Source organism: Sylvia atricapilla, chromosome Z, assembly GCF_009819655.1.
Source record: "Sylvia atricapilla isolate bSylAtr1 chromosome Z, bSylAtr1.pri, whole genome shotgun sequence".
Classification (NCBI taxonomy): Eukaryota; Metazoa; Chordata; class Aves; order Passeriformes; family Sylviidae; genus Sylvia; species Sylvia atricapilla.
Window position 1 is genome coordinate 37673084 of NC_089174.1, and position 19753 is coordinate 37692836.

General features: G+C 38.7%; 1 protein-coding gene across 10 annotated transcripts in view; it reads right to left on the minus strand.

Moving 5' to 3' along the window:
• Positions 1 to 18503, minus strand: part of CDC14B (cell division cycle 14B) — a 59430-nt gene extending 40927 nt beyond the window's left edge. For 6 of the 10 annotated variants that reach the window (XM_066338824.1, XM_066338821.1, XM_066338818.1 and 3 more), the window contains exons 1-4: positions 18161 to 18500; positions 10217 to 10310; positions 9210 to 9285; positions 7234 to 7326 (exon numbers count right to left, since the gene is read on the minus strand). In XM_066338824.1, coding sequence (XP_066194921.1) covers positions 7234 to 7326; positions 9210 to 9285; positions 10217 to 10310; positions 18161 to 18320 — 423 coding nt within the window. In that variant the 5' untranslated portion in view covers positions 18321 to 18500. Of the gene's footprint in view, positions 1 to 7233; positions 7327 to 9209; positions 9286 to 10216; positions 10311 to 17828 lie in introns of all 10 variants that reach the window. The other 4 variants (XM_066338826.1, XM_066338820.1, XM_066338817.1 and 1 more) reach the window with 4 other exon arrangements.
• Positions 18504 to 19753: the final 1250 nt, after the last annotated feature.

Below are 19753 nucleotides of genomic sequence, written 5' to 3' on the forward strand. Positions count from 1 at the left end.
CCAGCAGCTTTTAAGCTTAACAACTGGGTTTAGTCTGGTCCTGTGGACTGAATGCCCAGTATTTGCTGGGATTACTGCTACACTGCTCCAGGAAGTGAACCAAAATGCAGTAGGCAGTATTTAAGGAAAGATTAAGTTCAAAAAATATTTCTGACACACCTATATCTACATAAAACTAAATATAATACTGTTTCTGACCTGGAGGAGGCCAGAGAAGCCTTAAAGATGAACAATTTCATTGGAATGATGTGAGTGAAGAAAGGACTAAAGAATGCAAATAAACAGGAAAGAGAAAGCAGCAGTGATCAAGTATCTGCAGCAGACAGAAGTGTTGAAAGAGAAAAGGACTTTCTAAGGCAGCAAGCAGAACTGAAGTTTTAGAAAATAAGAGAATGGAAATGTTGATCTGATGAATAAAGAAACAAAGATATATTTGCAAATTAATGAGGTATGCTCTAGGGGAAGGAGAGGAAATGAGAGAAGACAAACTCCAGAAATCAAAATATACAACAGCTGAAACTAGTTTGTCCAGATACTGATTACAATTTATGTTTCTGCTGTGCTTTCTAAGATGATGAAAACTTTAACAAATAAAGTTGTTTTCTTAGGTTAATGCCAGTAAAGCAACAAACAAAAATGACTACTGAAAAGATAAAAATATTAAAGTAAATTTTAAGCAATGATATTAGCTGTTATTTAGCAGAAGCAGGCATTCTCTGGGATAATTTTTATCTTCTTGTGTATATACAAATAAAGAAAATACTATTAGAATTTAAAAACGATATCTCAAGGGGCTCCTTTCCTGCAATTAGGGAAATATTAAAAAGGCCTTCTTTCAAAAAAACTTAGTCAATGCAGAATGCATCCACAAGTTCAGCTTTTAGAATTTTCCTACAGTCATATGCAAGTGCAGATAGGAATATACATACATATCTATACTATACATACACAAATACAAACAGAAAAACTCTTAAAATCTTTTAGAAATCTTCTACTTAAGTACCCTTCATGAAAATTGTTACTATAAGGAATTGACATCTTTCAAGTCAAACATATAATTTTATCACAATCTGCAATCATTTCGTATACAGACAGTTTAGAAATTCACTTTTTTACGCATTCAAAAAAACATCCTACTGAACTTCAACATATAGCCAGGACTTTGCTATTAGCAGTTGAACCATTAACAATGGTTCATCATCCTTTTCATTTAGGACATCTGTTTCTAATTAAGGAACTACAGGCACCTCTGTGAATGGTCAAGAACCATCCAAGCACTGAACACTGGGAAGGTGCACTGAACACTGGGAAGGTGCACTGAAGCTCTCCTGCCAATGTTAAACAGCCACTTCCAAGTTCATTCAATGAAATACAAGGGTTTGCAGGATTAGGTAACGCAGTCTTTATTTATGAGCATCTAAAATCAACCAGAGAATGAGAACTTTTAGCAAGCCAAGTTTTTGTCTGATTCATTAGTGTTTTCAATTCAACCTTATTTTTTAAGCAACCATTTCCTAGAGTATAATCATCGGAATGGTATCCACAATAGGATGCATATTATTCCTGGTGGAAGGGGAAACGAGTCTCTGGTTAAAAAAGGCATCTTAACTTTCAATACATGGCACTGCCAAGTGAAACAGTAATGCTGCATATAAGACAAAACATGTTTAGTAATAGCAATCTATGACATAATTGTTGCTTTTTCAGGAAAATTAAATAGGCTATTGAAATAAGTGATACTGTTAGAAACTCTATAACTGAAATCTGTAAACAACATTTTAAATTCATATCTATGATGTATTCAATAAAATCATCAAAAAAATTTGTCCATCTGTTCACCCTCAACTGAAAAATCTGCTTAAGGTTGCTACCTAAATCATACATTTTACCAACCATGCTGACTTAGAAGCCAGAAAATAATGAGATAATTAATTTTAAAATGCTAACAAGCAAATTTTATGAGATACAACTACGTTCCAAAAATGTCACTCACCCAAGACAGCTTGAACTGCTGTATAGAGAAAATAATTAAACTCACCCATTCTGAATAAATGCAAGTAACTGCTGCATGTGACCAGACTCAAACACAAGCTCATACAGCTGTTATAACTTTAAAGTATTAAATATTTTATTTCATTAAAACCTCAACTGGATATACTAGTCAGTTAGTAGATTAAATTTCAAGCAATATTCCTTAGTATAAAACGTTAGATGTTGCAAAATTAAAATAGAAGTTTATTAGAATAAAAAGCTTCCTGTATGGACTTGCGTCATAGTGAAGAAATCCATGTGGCCAACAGTTTCATCATTGGCAGAAACACAGTCATTAAGTGGATAAAAGGGACAGAGAGTGAATAACTGCCTGTCTGGCAACTTTTTGTTCACCATAAACAAAAAACAAGAAACTTCCAAATACTTTTTAAACAGCAGAGGCAAGTATAAAAACCCCTGAACTGACTGGATTGTGCACATCACTACTTCATGCCAGGTAAGAAAGCAATCTAAGACTATAAAGTGAGGGACCTCGAAAAGAACAACCCTTCTCCTATGTAGACAAGCAGTTTTGTAGGAATATTCTGGAATAGAACCTAGTACAAACAGCAGGAAAATTGCCGCTGTGAAGATTCATCACGATTTCCCAAATACAACTCAGAGAAGGTAGCATTTTAGAGGATACAATCTCAGAGACTGGCAAGACTCCAAGCAACTTCCTGAAAATGAAAAGTCAGTTCTTTGTCTGTCTTGTCCCTGCCACTAGTGCTTGTCAAGCTCTCTCACCAAAACACAGCTGAGGGTAAACATGGTTTACCCACTCTAAATCTGAGCACTGCCACAGTTATCCATTCACCACCACCCAGCCTGGATCACTACACAGGTTTATCTCAGGCTTAGTGAGAAACAATTCTGCAAGTGTCAGTGTAAGAACAGAGCAGTTCAACATCACACCAGTGGGTGTCAGTTGATTCTCCAACTTCCAGCTTCTACCCAGCATTAGGCCCACAACTAGGAAGGACACTAACAAATTGAAAAGGCAAAAACCAATACTACGGATTAGAACGGATGAAGGAAACGCTGCTTACCCTGAAGAAAGAAGATGAGAAAATAGACAAAGTACAGAGATGAGTCCTGGAGAAGGTGACCTGAATTACAGCAGTTCATGGGGCGGTACCCTGGGAGGGTCACCCTCCAAGTACATAATTAGTGCCAGGCCTGAGAAAAAAAACACTGTTACTAAGTTAATGTAGCCAAGGGGAGAGGGGGGAGCTTGGGAATTGGGTGGACAGGGCACAGAGAGTACATTTTCTTTCGTAATACAGAAGGAGCAATGATGGAAGAAGCAGACTTTCCTCACCCACAGCCAAGTCCTGGTGAAAATCAAGAGAAGCCACTGTAGATATCAACTCAGAAGATCACTGCTGCTTTGGTAGTGTGGTAAGGCCTGAACAGTGCAGATAGCTTTCAAGGAAAAGATTTTTCTTTAAAAGGTGAAGAACAAAAGCTTCCCCCCTCCTCCCTTCTTTCCCTTTTCCCCCTCCACCCAAATAAAGTGTAAACATTCAACCCCAACACACTAAATTCTGGCTACCTTTGTGTGGCTGAATGTGCCAAATTTTTGCTAACCTACATAGAAGAATATTATTCCCATTATGTCTGTAAAAATCTAGAAACAAAATACAGAATTAAAATAGATGAAAGATGAACAATAATGGGAATATGATCTAAAATGTTAAGATTTACTCTAAAAAAAATAGTATTTTATTCTAAAACTACACATAGAACAATGTATTTGTAAACTTAGTTCTTCACTCTTAAGGCCATTTTATACTGAAGAGCTTGAGTTAGGCTGTGCTGTCACATCAAAGTACACCTGGAAGGAAGCAGCAGATGCAGGAGGGGGGAGAAAGAAGTATGTAGTCTGGAGAGTTCATAAACTATCTCCACTGAAGAGGAAAGAAAGACAAGTTAGATGAAGGGGAATGAGGGAAACATTAAAACACATCAACTGTGAAGAAAAGACTGAGAACAGATTTTGCTTGAAAACAAGAACACTAATAGCTGCTCTTAACACACCACAGTTAATGAAGACTTTCATAATTGTCTTTGTAGTTCAAATGAGCATATTCCCACATGATATATATACACACATATACATTTTAACATGACAAATGATAAATCATGCTAATATATGCCAATTCCTTTAAGCAGAAGTTAAAATATTCTGTTTAAGAATACAAATTTGAGGTCAACAAGCCTTTGAAAAGACATGCTCAGAAGCTGAATGTTTATGAAGGCATAGAAGTCCCAGAGGAGAACTAGTCATATATAGTTCATTACATTTTTATAGTTAAAATGTAACTGTGTTAAAAAATAGATAACAAAACCAGAAATCACACAGACTCACTGTGCCTTGCTGTTCTTGAAAACCTTGCACCTGTTATTCCTAATAAGTAACTTGTAGCACGTGCACCAACAGAGCAATTTGCCTCCAAAACTGTGCTTAACTGCAGAAGCACTGTTTTTGTGACTGAATCTACAAAGGCCACATTCACTTTTACTTCCTTGCTCTTCCTTGAATGAACTGAAAGTACCCCAAAGTAATGTATTGCTTACCCTTCCTCAACCCAAGTTTAACTGTTGAAATGGGAACCTACCATGAAGTTAAAAAAATAGAATCAAGAAAGAAAACACATTCAATCCACAGAAAACAAAATACAGAATCAACCTACAACCTATACTGTAAGATCAGAAAATAAATTATGACAATCAGCTCAAGCAACAAAGCTTACCAACATGACACAGTCTGATTAACTAAAATTACAAAAAAAAATTCCTTAAAAGACTTGACCAGTATCTGGATCTTTCTTCAAGAAAAACATTCTGAACTAAAGAAGGTAGACACTTAAGTCTATAGCTACATATGTTTTAAATAAAGAAGTCATCATTATTTCCTTTCAATCAAGAAATATGCTTATAGACATGTTTTTCAGGCATTCTGAACAGATCCTGTATCATTGCTTGCCCCACAGAGAACAATCCAATTCTCCCCGCAGAAAACAGAAATATGGAACAAGTATGTGTGAACACTCGAGAAATGAGCTCTGTAATTAAGCTTGCCTAAATATGGGACAAGTATGTGTGAACACTTGAGAAATGAGCTCTGTAATTAAGCTTGCCTCCTCATGAAAGATCATCAAAGCATGCCAAGGGGTGAAAAAAAGAGCCTCAGGGGCACAGTTTTACTTCTGTGATCTTTCTTCAGTGGAATCCCTCCTACACGAAACTGGGAAGAAACTTTGCCCTGCTCTAAAGAAAAAGCAGTATCAAAGCCAAAATGTATTGCACTGGAAAGAAAATCAGCATTTAGCCAGAGATAGCTCACTGTCCCAGACTTGCAAATTTGCAAGATAGACATGCCTACACGCAAGGAGGTGACTGATACTCGTACTGTGCTTCACTTTCCCCTGGGCCTTGCAGGGAACTGAATGTGTACAACGCAGTAATGTAAGCAGCCCTCCAAACTCTGAGAACAACTGGTGGTTTCGATTAGCCTCTTTCTGCTATATGCTATGTGTCTGCAACTAGCCCTACCACATGCCTTGGCTAGGCAGTCATGATCTCATGTCATGGATCCGTGTGAGCACCCCTTCTTTACTCTGCAACTCCCACTTCCTACACTGCAGCTCTCTAGAGCAAAAACTGCCTACTCATCTGTAAAACAACCTCCATTTTTAATTACTGTGCTTTGGATTGTCATAAGCCATACATATTAATCTTAGAGCTTTATTCAAGACTGCTGAAGCATTCACCTTCACCTGCATGTTATTATTGCAACACGACAGGGCTACCAGGTGATCAAAAATAAAAATTATTTTACTTTTTCTGTATACTTTTGCATAGTCAACCACAATATTTTCTTATTAGCTTGTTTTACCATTAGTTAATCTTTTGTACCAAAGTTCTGCTCAGAATGTCAGCTGCTGGTGCCACACAATGCTACTAACTACACATATTTAGAAGAGTGTAGGAAAAAACAAGCCCCACTTTTTTCCAAATAATGGCTGATAACTGAGGCCAATCCCTTCTTCCTCTCTGGGCCTCAATTATGATCAAGTAATTAGGAAGAAGTAGTTTTCCTAAAAGCTGCAGCTGTTTTGTCAACATAGCCCTTAACAGCAAACAAGCTCAGTAACTCGTATTTCCAGTCTCCATGTTGTTTAAGAATGCATAGGACTACAGTAACATTTCTAAGTACCTGTGTTTCAAATACCAAGAGTGATATGTTTTGAAATTTAGTTTTCAATTTGTAAAAAGTGCTATCGAATACAGACAACAAAAAATCCCAGGGAACAGAAAATGCATCCTGCATGATGCAGAGAGGCAGCAAGGAGACTGCCTGCATCACAGAAAGTACTGTGTTGCCTTTGCAGCCAATAAGTAGGAATAACCTAAGGCTACATGAACTTCAATCTCTCTAATCTCCAACATCAAAAAGTATGTAGCATCTCGTTTCATTTTATTACTCCGTAAACAAGAGAAATGGTTACAACCAAGGTGTGTTACAAGTCAAAACAGAACATGAATATGGTACATCACAGCTTTCATCCTGAATTAATCAGCATTTTATTCCTTGACTACATTTTTGTGTAACAAATACATGCAGTTGTGATGTAAAGCCAGTGCTTTTCCCCTCTGCAGCCACAGACTTGGCTTAGTACCTTTCCAGCCACATTGTATATCCCCAGGCTTTACACAGGCTCTAAACCCATAACACATTCTCACTGCTTCTCCCAGGTTAATTGAAGAGATTACCTTGTATTAGAGAAGAAGCAGCTGGGGAAGGAAAGGTTTATTTAAACATGCACTGGCAAATGATACATTATACCTCATGCAAGATACTATTTTAAAAAAGAAAAAGAGGTGTGGTTGGGGAAAGGCAAAACTTCAAGAACCAATCACTTTTAATCTAAATGAGAATATTAATACTGACTTTATTGAGTGATGATCTTATATCTTAAGAACAGAAATGGCAGTAGGGAGGAAAAAAGCCTAAAATCATACAACTCCACTCCCATACCTGCAAGACTTTGGAAACTCTCTTATTATGTGGTACATTACTATAATTACATTAGTATGATGATTATTCAAGAGAAAGGAATTGTTTTATCTTGTTGTTCTAAAGATTGAATATGAAGAAATGAACACTGCAGCTAATGTAAAAATTTAAATACTTACTGCGTAGGAGCCTATGAGGAATGCAGCGTTTGCTTGCTTTTTCTGATCAAAGCCAGTATAATGAATTATTTTCTTCCTTATCAATGAAAATGACTGTATGAAGAAATGAACAAGATTACGATTTTGCATTTTAGACCTTTTACACCTTTTACAAAGTCAGAGGAATGCAAGAGTTTGTTTACCTCCTTTCATCTAGCTGTAGTCAGAGAATAAAAAATACTGTAGAGTAATGCCTCAGAAGCTTTGGAAGACTGTATTGCATCCCTACCTAGATTTTTCTGGTATTTTTCCCAGTATCCAGCCTAAATAATGGTACAAATTACTGAAGTACTTTCTTTTTCTTCCTAAATGCATTTGTATTTTTAGTTGGCATTTTTAACTTCAAGCCTTATGTAACAGATAGCCATTTATGAGAATAGAAAGTGGTAGTTTCAAGAGCATCACAGGTATATTAAAGTTGTAAAAATTTTAAAAACTGAGTTTACACCTTTTCATTCATTTTTCAAACTCAGATGTAGATAAATTCACTAGTGTTTGTTTCCAAGGATCAGAACCATGTGTAGATTAAAATATTTTGAAAGTATTTCTAAAGTTTATCAGGAATATTTTTTTAAGTGTCATCTTGGCTAGGCATACAGTTTCTCCATTTATCTTAGAATGTGGGTGGAATAGCATTGTCAATAGAAAGGACACACACGTGTGGTGGCAGTTATCCCCTAACTGGTCCTCAAAATAAATTCTGATGTGCTTGAAACTGTACACTTTCATCAACTGCTAAGCTATCATAAAATGTCACTTTATGCATTTAAATAGCAATGTTACTTGTTCAAGATGCCAGATTCAATGCATTCAAGACAAAAAGAACCCAGATCAGTAGCAGAAATATGTTCTCAGAAACCCTAACGTGTCAAACACAACACATGGAAATGGACTAAAACATAGACTTGCGTTGCTTCAGAGTGTCTTGTAAACAAAAATCAGAGAATCTCATCCCTGGCAAACTAGTTACCCAGGTGAGAGTTTACCACGTCCCAGCCTGGACTATTAAACAGGTTCATCTCAGGCTTAGCCAGAGACAATCCTGCTAGTGGCCCAGTAAGAACAGAGCAGCACCACCACACCCATGGGTGCCAGTTGCTTCTACAACCTAAAGAATAATAAAGCAACTCTGAATTATGCAAACTATTATCTATGACAGACAAAATACACTCATTCTCTAATGTGCTGTATGTTTCCCACTTGTCACAGTTCAGTGGCAATTTAAAGATCTAAGTAGTTTTGAAGAGGCAAATCATGACCTTAACAAAAATAAGCTTTTTTATTTGCCGAACAGGTTTTATATGCCAACATCTGTAAAAGGCCAACTAACTTGTAGTCAGTTGTGCTAATTAATTTAAGAAATCTATTTGAAAGACACTATGCTCTATCAAGACCCCAATCCCCAAAATTACTGAGCTACTGTAAGAGAGAATAATCTTCAGTGTGAGCAGAGCAGTCTCCCTCAGGCCAATGCTATCAATGCTACTAAAGATCAAATGCTGTTCATTTCTGAAGAATGTCAGCATCAGAAGAGAAGACCAAGTCAAACAAAAACATTTCAAACAAAAACATAGCACTACACCCTGAAGCTCATTCAATATTGGCAGATTGCCCACAAGATAGAATTCCAGGAAAGAAGCTTTTCCTCTAAAAGTGGCTGTGGTTCATTTAGCAACTGATCTTCTAGAAGCTTAACACTTACTGCCACAGTTGTGTATCTTCTGGTTCCTAAAAATTAGTGGGTTTTACACTCTGATCCTCCTCCTCCTCCCTAAATTCATCTCACTAAAATATAGCACTCATATTCAGAATTCAGCTGGATTAGGAAACCAGGAAAGCACCTGAACAGTAACAACAACAGAAATTTTGCCCCACTTGTTTTTGTCTTTTAAAAATACACCAATATTGGCTTCTGCATAAAAAAATCCAAGCATTACCTTTAATTTCTTATTTAGCTTGCAGCAGTATCTGTAGACCATCGCCAGATTGAGTGGTCCAAAGTCTGCATAGAAGCTGTTAGAAAAAAGAGGAAAGATTGTACATGACCCCTGTAAATGCTTTTTTTAAATAAGATGCACAAAGCAAGTAGTAATAATATACATATTATATACATACATCATTCTAAAAACAAACATGCTTCTTTTACATAAATACATACTGTTTTGTTAAAGGAAATGTTTTGTCCTCTTTAAACATGGACTAATTTTTTTTGTTTGTTTTCCACACAGAACCATTCAAAACCAATACCCCAGAACTATTTAAGAACTATTTCTCACTACTGTATCACTCTGTGGCAAAAGTTTTTAAATTCTATTTTAAGAGGAACTCATAATCTTTACTTTAAAAGGAGGCAATTCATAGTGCTAGAGAAAAGAGAACACAGAGAATAAAGATTGATTAGTGCATTAAAAACCAGCAAGCATGCCCTTGATCAAAACTATCTGAAGAATTAGCAACATTCCACATCATGTAAAAGACACTGTTCATTACAGGGGAAATAATACATCCATTGTCAGCTCATAAAGGCTTGAATTCACTTTGCCACTTTCTCCTCTGATTCTATAAAGTTCAGACATTCCACTTAATACATGAGAAACCAAAGACACCCCTTTTAGTCTGGCAGTACAATGTACACTTCTGAATTTATATGGCTGCCTTATGTTTCTGGGTCTTCTAACAGAAATGGGTAGAACAAAAGCTTCTGTTTTGAAAATGTTTTTGAGAAATCCTGATGGGAAAGCAAGAAGCCTTTGAAAGGCCTATAAATCATCATGACACGTAAGTCATAGAAGACCAAACTCATGTAATTAACTCTCCAATGAGACTGAGTCCTCACTGCTGCTGTTCTGACTAATTTATTTCTGTAAAAAAACAAAAAACAACAAACAAACAAACAAACAAACAAAAACAACAACCAGGAAAAAAAGCCTAAGTTGGTACTTACTTCTCATACACAAGTTCATCATCTATGCAGAAATAATGGGTATTTGCAGCTCCACTCTTTGGTTTTTGGTACAGAATTGCAAAATAAAGGCGATCTGAAACTCAAGAAAATTGGAAGCTTTTATAAATATGTTTTTCTGCTGAAAGTCTGAAGTATTACTTGTCAATGGGACAACTTTAAATGGCTTAGTATGAAGAAAACCTTCTTTTAAGTATTAAATTAGGTATTATTATTTCTCCAGTGTTAAACAAACAAGGTAAACAAAGACTGAGGCTTTTTGCTCAGCGGCATGCCCATAATCTGCAGCTCTTTAGTGCTCTTTCCCAAAATGTTCCTTCTTTAATGACTTCACAAAATAGCAGGAGCCTGACTTGCACCCACACACATAGCAGACACCTCCTTTGGCAGGTTCGGTTGCACTCCAAATACCAATGCACACCACTCCCCCAACTAACCCACAAATCCCTGTGCACCTCTGAGCACCTAGTTTAACTAAATGATGGAGCACGCCTACCAAATACGGGCATTTCTTTCTGTAAAGCCATAATTTTGACAGTAGTGCCTGCTGGTAACAGACTCAGGAGGGATGCAACCAGGCAGGCCATGCTGCCCACGGGAGCACCAGCCAAGACCCCGCCTGGACATCTCCAAGTGAATTCCCATCTCCACCCCTGCTGCCCCTTCAGAGCCTGTGTGCCTGCAAGCAGAAGGTGTCTTTACTTGCCCTGGCTTCCTTTGTTAAGCTGAGTGTAAAAAAATACCAGTGGCATTCACATAGATATAAATTACTTTTATGGCCAGGGCAGCTGAAGCCCCAGTGAACTTTAAACACTGACTGTGCTCCTGCTATAAATTGCTGTGCTTGGAGTAATTGATCAATAAAAATTCAGGCTTGCAGCACCAAGCAATACTTGTCTTCCTCCTGCTGAGAAAATATCATCATAAAATATTTGGATTAAAATTCAGACCTAAAACGAAAGCTTTCTTTTTTTTCTGCAAATTAGTTCCCTAAAACAGAAAATTTTTAAGTATCAAAACAGAGCACATGCATGTATTATTTCAAAACACGACATGCGATGAGGAAAACCTGTATGTCAGCTTTTAGATAATGGGAGGAAAATCACTTCAAGTTTCAAAACAACATCATCCATTATGTTGTTTTGTTAGAAATCACTGCTTGTATCTTGAAAATATATGTCCAATATGCCATGAAAGGAGTTACCATATCTATAGTTCAACAGTCAGACGTTCAGTGCTCACCTACACACACTAGTATCTCAAGGGTGAAGGCAAACAAGTCCACCAAAAAGTGCACATTTTCTTAATGCTTTTTTCAGTAGAACAGCAGCCTGATGTGAGCGGTTTGGCTTAAACATTTACAGGTCAGGAGCAACAGTGCAATGGATAGTACCTCCTAAGCAGGCCAGCCACCTATTTTTTCACTCTTTAACAGAAGCAAGGCACTCAACTTGCTTTTTTAATAGTCCCATCCTGTAAGCAGAGCTGCAAGTACTAGATGTGAAGTGCATTACCTGCTTCTGTACCTTGAGCATTTACCAAATCCTTCCATGACAACAAATCAAAGGATAAAATTTAGAGTAATGTGTGCATTTTTAAGAAGAGACTAAACTGGCTCACAAAGTGAATTATTTATGGAGAAGTAAGTGCACCAGTACTCCTGCTGGGTGCAAAATATACTATGGCAATAACTGCTTCATGGAGAGGCAGTCCTGGGGCTGGACTTCTGGGGGTGGTTCTTCACCACTGCTTTAATCACTGAGCTATGTCAAGGTGAATTTGGATGAATTAGAAACTCTAGCAGGTATCCCTGGGCAATTACTGGAAAAAAACAAAACAAAACAAAACAAAACACACCAAAAAAAAAAAAAAAAAAAAAAAAAAACAAGGAAAAAAAAAAAAAGAAAAGGGAAAAAAAGAAAGAAAAGGAAAGGAAAAAAAGGGGGGAAAAAGGAAAAAGACGGAGGAAAAAAAAAAAAGACAAGAAAAAAGAAAAAGGAAAGAAAAAAAAGAAAAGTGTAAAAGAAGGTTAAAAGCTGCTTTGCTGACTTACTTCCCTGTGCTCTGAGAAGGAGAGGTAATGTGTGCAGGAGAACCAAGGGCAAGGGAGGAAACAGAAAGGAGAGCTGGGAGGATGTGATATCTAGGGATTGTGTTTAAACTGGCATTGCTAGATTAAACACATGTCACTGCAGCCCCAAGCTATAATTTCACACCACTTCTAAACTGATTTAATGGCTAGCTGCCACCAGGTTCCTTAGAAGAAAAAATCTTCTGAGTTAGCTTAATGAACCAGCCTGCTGGGGGTTAACAGCAGGAATATGCAGCCAAAATTTTTCCCTCCACGGCATCTGCCCTTAAGTGCCAGTCTAATTATTGACTAGACTGAGCTCTCCCTCTTTATTATACATAAACAATAACCACATCAAAGTCTAGGAAGAATAGCACTTTTGAAAATAAAAAAGTACTTTGCAAAGAGCAATCCAAAATCTTCAAATACAAAATACAAATTCCAAAAATGAAAATAAATATAATTTGCACAGGTCAAAGACCTAAAATAATTTAGCATTTTGCTCCAAAACAGGATTTGGAATAAAAGAATCACTTGTATCCTCAGTGCCTGTACTGTTACTGAAATGCTTCTGCAGCTTGCAAAAATGTCCAGCAAAAATATGAAATTCTGTCTTTAGCAAGAAGTGTATATGTGACCTTCTGAATTGCTACTGGCAATGGTTCTGCTCTGGTATCTCTAAACTGTGTTCATTGTTGCTATTCTTAAAACACCTGAAAGAAACTTGAGTTTAATGAATTTATAGAACTACCTCACAATAAGAGCAGTGTGTGTCAAATGCCAATATCTTGACAAGCATTCCTGTGCACTGCTAACAATTACTCCCTGTTATGTAAACAGCAGGCTCCATCTTTTTAACATGTTTCCTACAGGGAGATTTTAGAATAAAGAAATTTCCTGTAAGCATATTTACCCTTCTACTGATTTACCAGTCCAGCATCTGACAAATGCTGTATTACTCACCACATCTGTTTTCACCTGTTTTTTTCCAAACACATTCCAAGTTCTATTTAATCAAGGATTAGTGTGTTGGTTTTTTAAACAGAAATTAAGAAAAAGGAGAATTCCTTCATTAAAGATCTGATTCCAGGATTGAGATTTTATACATAAAATACACTCAAGCACTGATGATTTGACTTCACTAGGATTCCACAAATGTTTGGACTGCCAGGAGAGAGGCTTCCCTTTAATTATCTTTGTGTTTTCTTTGCTAATTTTAGCTTTTTAGTATTTAATTTGCAAATAGTGCACTTGAGCACTTACTAATTCTTGCAATTTTCTGATAAAAAATCATCCCACAACTATCAAAGTAGAGCAGACCTTTCTAATCATTTCTTAAAGGAATGACAGAGTAGGGATCGCTGCCTTACAGGCTGCATCTGCTCTGCAATTAGGAGATATGGCTGCAGCATGCTAGATATACTTTAATACATTCAATTTTGTCAGCTTTATATAACAAAACAGTTAAAATACATAAGCATGGATGTCACTGCAGGCAATTAATTTGAGCAAGCATCCAATATATGATAAAATGACCCTACATACCCCTAACTGAGGCATAGGTTACCACAGCTGTGTTACTGCTGGTACTTCAGCTAGTGAGACTAAAGCTAGCACAAGCATTACTGTCCAAGCTGATTGCAGACTGTTACAGAAGGGAGAGCACTCTGCTTTTTTATCAGAGTCACAGTGTTCTGTGAAAATAGATGCGTAGAAAATTGAGAGCTACCACTTCAAAATCACATTAATGTGAATGTAAGAGATGAAAAAATAATCTCCTTCCTTTACTCTCAACAAGCCTGATACTTTTCAGGTTGTGCTGCACAGGCCTTCAAGAAAGAAATTTCATTAATTCAAGAACTACAGTTGGACTTGACGATCTTAGAGGCTTCTTCCAAACTAAGTGATTCTATGACTTTAAGTGACAGCTAAATATTTAACAGGCATTAGTGGCAGGACAAGTTTGCATATCAGCAAATTATCAGGAAACATTATGTAATACAAACATAAATTCTACAGTTCTATGGTTAAATAGATGCTTTAGATGAGAAACTCACTGACTGACGGTACAACAAAACCCAGTGTTAGTCTGCTTTGAATCACCAGGAATGTAACCAAAGTTTTTACTATTTTAAGAGGAGTGTACTTCTAAATTCAGAGTTGGTATATGGAATTTTGTTGTGCTTGACTTTAAAAACTTCAAAATATTTGAAAGACATAAGAGAAAATATAAAAGGCAAATTCTGTTGCAATGCCAAGGCAAAATGCAAAATTATTTAAGATTTTTAGTCATTCTATCCTTGAAAAAACTCAGCCATCATCACTATGATATTTCAAATTTAGCTAATGAGAAAGTTGGCAATTGAGACAACAGCCTGGACTCTGAAAAACAAAATGGAACTGCACTAAAAAGATAAAGGAACATTTTATAAAAAAAGAAAAAACTATGAAAGCATTATTTTCAGTGCTATGTCATGATCATGACTGATCAACACTGTTACTTCACTTACATAGAGTGCTTCCACTCTTCTACTCTTGACCGAACCAAGAGATTACATATGTCCATGCACTTCGAGAGCTGGGTTTGACACCAAAAGCCTCAAATACATACTTAAAATCTTAACTTTGGAAAAGACTCACAAGTAAGTGAGGTCCCATTGATAAGAGAGTAAACACAGTTTTTGTACTGAGATAGCTGCATAATAAAAACTAATTGAAACTGCTGACAGTCAAAATACTGGAAGCCTAATGATACTTACTAGAAGCATCCTCAGCGTTCTAGAAAAATAGTTTCCTATTGGGTACACAAAATTTATAATGACAAGCCAGAACTCCTGGAAAAAGACAACTTAATGGTTTGAAAAAAAACAGCAAACAGCAATACAAAACAAAACACCCTCCACACACATTTCAATGAATATATTAAAATTAATATTTAATTATCAACTCCAATTGACAGTATAAGCAAAATTATTCTCAACACAGAAAAAAAAAGGTATGTACACTGTAGCTTAGAGCACCCTTTAAGATGTTAGTTCCATTCTGTAAACAAATTGGATATACATTCAGCCGGATGAACACTTAAATGTCAAGAAATTACCCACGACACTATATCACTTAAAATTTAATTCCATGTATAGTTATTGTAGTTATTTCATTTTAGAATTAACTACTCAAAATAGATGAGAGAGAAACCCACATCTTTTGCCTGAGGTTTATGCATTATAATTCCACGCTTTCTTTAAAACTTCATTTATAAAATCAGAATGAGAAAGAAAAGCAGCTGAGGAAAGGAAATGAACAGCTTTCAAGCATCTCACAGAGCACTGCTACATTTTATTTATATAATATAAATTACTTCTCTCAAAGATCAGAGGGATATGGGAATATGCTTCTAATAAACAAAAGAAATACATTCAGTTCCAGCAAACTGAATTCATACCAGCAAGCCTCACACACTAGTTGACAAAGAGAAAATGACAAAACTTACCATGCAGCTTAACAGACCAAAATAAACAACTTTTTAAAAGGATAGCTTTCCTGACCTAGTCTTAATAGTAAACAAGAATATTTAGACAGTTCTAACTAATAGTTATTCTGACATATGGCTGATGCATACAATTAATTACAAAATAAAGAATTGCAATGTTTACTGTAAGTATTTTGGGTATAAAATTCCTAGAATGGATTTGAAACTTTGCTGTTTATGAATGTAACATCACAGAACAAAAGATGCATAAATCTTTACAACAATTTGGGTTTATGTTCTGCTTCAGTCCATTGCAAAGATGAAAATAAGGGTAGCCTGCAACATTCTTAAAAAGTTTGACATTGTTTCTGTAAGCAGATAAGCTAACACAGATCTCTCAGCCTTTACAGTTGTTGAAATACTTATCAGTATGTCCATTTTTAAGAATAAGACCTCATGCTTTGTCTCCAGACCACAATTATTAATTAACTTGTCAGAACTGCATTATGAGAAGGCAGAATTGACATTTCAAACCTTGACATAAATTTAAAGTAGCTGAACAAAAATAAGCCTATTAGCCTATTATTTTAAGATTTCTCTTTAAAAAAGCAAGTATGACATAGCAGCAAACTAAACATTAGACTATAATTCTAATCAGAACTAAAAATTTGACAATAAACAGCAGCTACTGTGCACAGCAAGAGAAAGACAAAATGAAGTATTATTAAAAATCAAGTGCACTTTATTTATTTACTATTTATTTACTATTCACAAATTTACTATACCAAGAACTGCTGCACATGGTGAAATCCCACTGAAAAAACACAGGTCAAGCCTAGGTGCTCTACTGTATTTAAATGGGTGAACACTTCCTTGAAGGAAAAAATACAGTAATTTAATGGGCTTCTTGATGCCAGACACACACTACCAGATTCAAGCAACTGCTTCATGATAATGGTTAGACAGATCTGTTTACTGGAGATTTGAACTGGACAGGGCTGTGTGGTAATCCAGGTAGTGAAATCACTTTGATAGCAAAAAGTCATTATCTGTCACATGAGGGGTTTCCACAATTGACCCTAAAATCATACTATCATCATGTCCTATATAAACGGTTGCTTTTATAGAAACAATACACATATGGAGTTATTGGAGCCTTCTAGTTCTGTAGATAACTACACAATTATGTTTCTCTGTGTAGATTAGGCCTAAAATGCTGGATTTTTTGGCTGGAATATTTAGGATTTTACTCCCTGACAGTATCAAATCTTCTTAAAAAAAAGAATCTGGCAAGCTCTGGCAGTTTACTTTCTTTTTATGTTGCTATGCCAAATTTTCAAAATAAAATCTTATGGTTTTCTAAACATACTGCTATCTAGGAGACACACTAATTAATACAAGGAACCATGCTTCTTGGCACAGAAATAAAAGGTACATTGGTGCCTTTTCTGCATGTTTGTTCTTTATATTTTTGCTTGCTCAGTCCACAGATATTTCCCATGCCCTTCACAGAGAAGTGCTGGGAGGTTTACTTCTTGCTTTTTATGAGAAGTAAAATTCTGAGATTATAACACATGACTTAAAAAGTAATTTTTGTTGTTCTTGTTGCCTTTAAGCAAACTAAACTCAAAGCCACCTTTTAGCTGGGGAACTCAAACCTAAACACAAAATTTTCTGGCTGTGATCCAACAGGTTTCTTAAACGAGGCAGACTCATGTGCCAAAACAAAGCGGGGCTCGGAGCCTGGAGTTACGAAAAGGAAGGACTGCACCGAACAATCCTGCCTGCACACGCTTCCTAGCACTTGCGTGTCAAGAGGAGTTGCGACGTTTGCCCATTATCTTACCTATTAGCCAGCAAGCACTGATGCTATTGCGGCACCAGGGGAAACAAATATCTATACCTATCCATACATATATATACGTGTTTGTGTGCGCGTGGGTGTGTGTGTATATACATATTCCTCCAATGCATGGGGAAATATGCTACTTTTTTTTTCCACCCCACAACGTGCTGAACGGACAGAAACGTGTTTAACGTCGTATTCCGTTTACCCTCTCTGGCAAGCAGAAAACGGCAACATGAGGCAATCGGTGCAGGCTACAGCTCGGGCTACAGGGACATCGGCAGGATGAGTTATCGCGCCGGACGAGCGGGACAGTTCTCAACAACACTTCGCTGAGTGACGCGCCAGAGCTCCTGGCTCGGGGACTGACCGGCCCGCCGCACGGATTACAGCGGCTGCCGAGCGCCCCGGGGTCCCACCGGGAATCGCGCCGACGGGAAGTTTTCCTGCCCACCCGGAGCCGGCGCGGCACCCACCGCCGGCGGGACGGGACGCGACGGGACAGCCCCGCACCCCGCACCCCCGGCACACTCCGCTCACCCGCGATCCTCAGGCAGGTCTCCAGCCCGGCGGGGGGCAGCTGCCGCCGCCGCTCCGCCTCGCCCCCCGCCGCCAGCGGCGCCGCGCCCCGCGTCCTCTTCAGCGCGGGCGGCGGCGGGGCTGCGCGGCGCCGCGCCTCGGCCCAGCTCTTCCGCTTCATGGCGGAGGCGGCCGCGGCGCTACGATCCCCTCATCCCGCGGGGACCGGGCGGCCGGAGGGAGGGAAGGAGGAGGGCGGGAGGGGAGAGGAGGGGAGGGAACCCGCGGCGGCGAGGGCGGCGGCGGCGGCTGACGCGTCCCCGCGGACACCGCCCCCTCCCGCCGCACCTTCGCCCCGCCGCCCGGCGGAGCGCCCGCCGCACCCCCAACGGCAGCGCCTGATTGGGGCGCGCGGTGTTGCGTCACCGGCGCGGAGCGGCGGGGGAGGCGTGACGTCATGGCGGCCGCGGTAACAGGTGGGCCGGGGGGGCACGCGCCCCCCTCCGGGGGCGCCGCCTGCCTGTGCGCGCGCCCGGCCCGCGCTGCTGACGTGGCGGCCCCGCGCAGGGAGCGCGGTCCCGGCGGGGGCTCCGGCGGCGCCCGGAGAGCCGGCCCCGCCCCCCCCGCGGCCCCGCCCCCCCGCGGCCCCGCCCCCCCCGCGGCCCCACTCCGTGCCGAGCCACGGGCCCCAGGGCCCCGCACTTGGTGAGGCCGATAGGAAAAGTGCCGTGCACACCGGCTTCTTGTCCGAACGTTAAATGCACTTACCTGAAAAGTTTAGGTAACTGTGGTTGAACCCGCCTCTTAGATAGACTGATACTTTAAAATACACTGCTATTTTAACTTGCTGTAGCACTAAACTAGAGGGTAGGTAAAACAACTTCTGAAACTCCCTTCCCACCTCCGTCTAATTGGCCATGAGGAAAGCCCTTGGGGAAGTACTCTACCATCTGCTGAGTGTGCATATTTGTGGAGGAAAACCTGTTGGAAACATCAGTTGCCACTTTTCACTGCACGGCGTTTTTTTTTAAAAAATCCTTTCTAAATAACACCAGTGACCTAAAATTCGTCTGACACGTTGGAAACTAATTCTCCCAAGAAAATTATTCTTATCCCGAGGATAAATGTGGCCATCATTGTTCCAATTCATTATGAATGTGGGAGTCGTTGTCTTGCAGGTGTCTAGCAAACTCTCTCAAGCTGTGGCCAGATGCAAAAGTCAGGGCCGATGCCCTGCTTAGGACACACAGTTTCTTCCTCCCTCCCTTTGTTTGTCTGCAGTTTGTTAGGCTTTCTGAAGAAGTGATTTTTCTGGGGTAACACAGAGGTTGTGGTATGATTCCTCTCAGTTTTGAAATGTTGACGGTGGATGACTTCAACCTCAAGAGCTGTAAAACTACAGTTTAATTAATTCCCATCTCTTTTAATAGTCCATAGTTCTTTTAGCTGTAGTTAATTTCGTTAAATGTGTTTATTAGGACCAACAGAACTATTACCATTGTATATTGGTTTTAGTTCTACTAAAAGCAAAATAAGCAGGAAGGCAGCTAGAACATTCCTTTTAAAATCAAAAGCACCAAGAATAACTGCAAAATAAAAGTGGAACGAGACTCA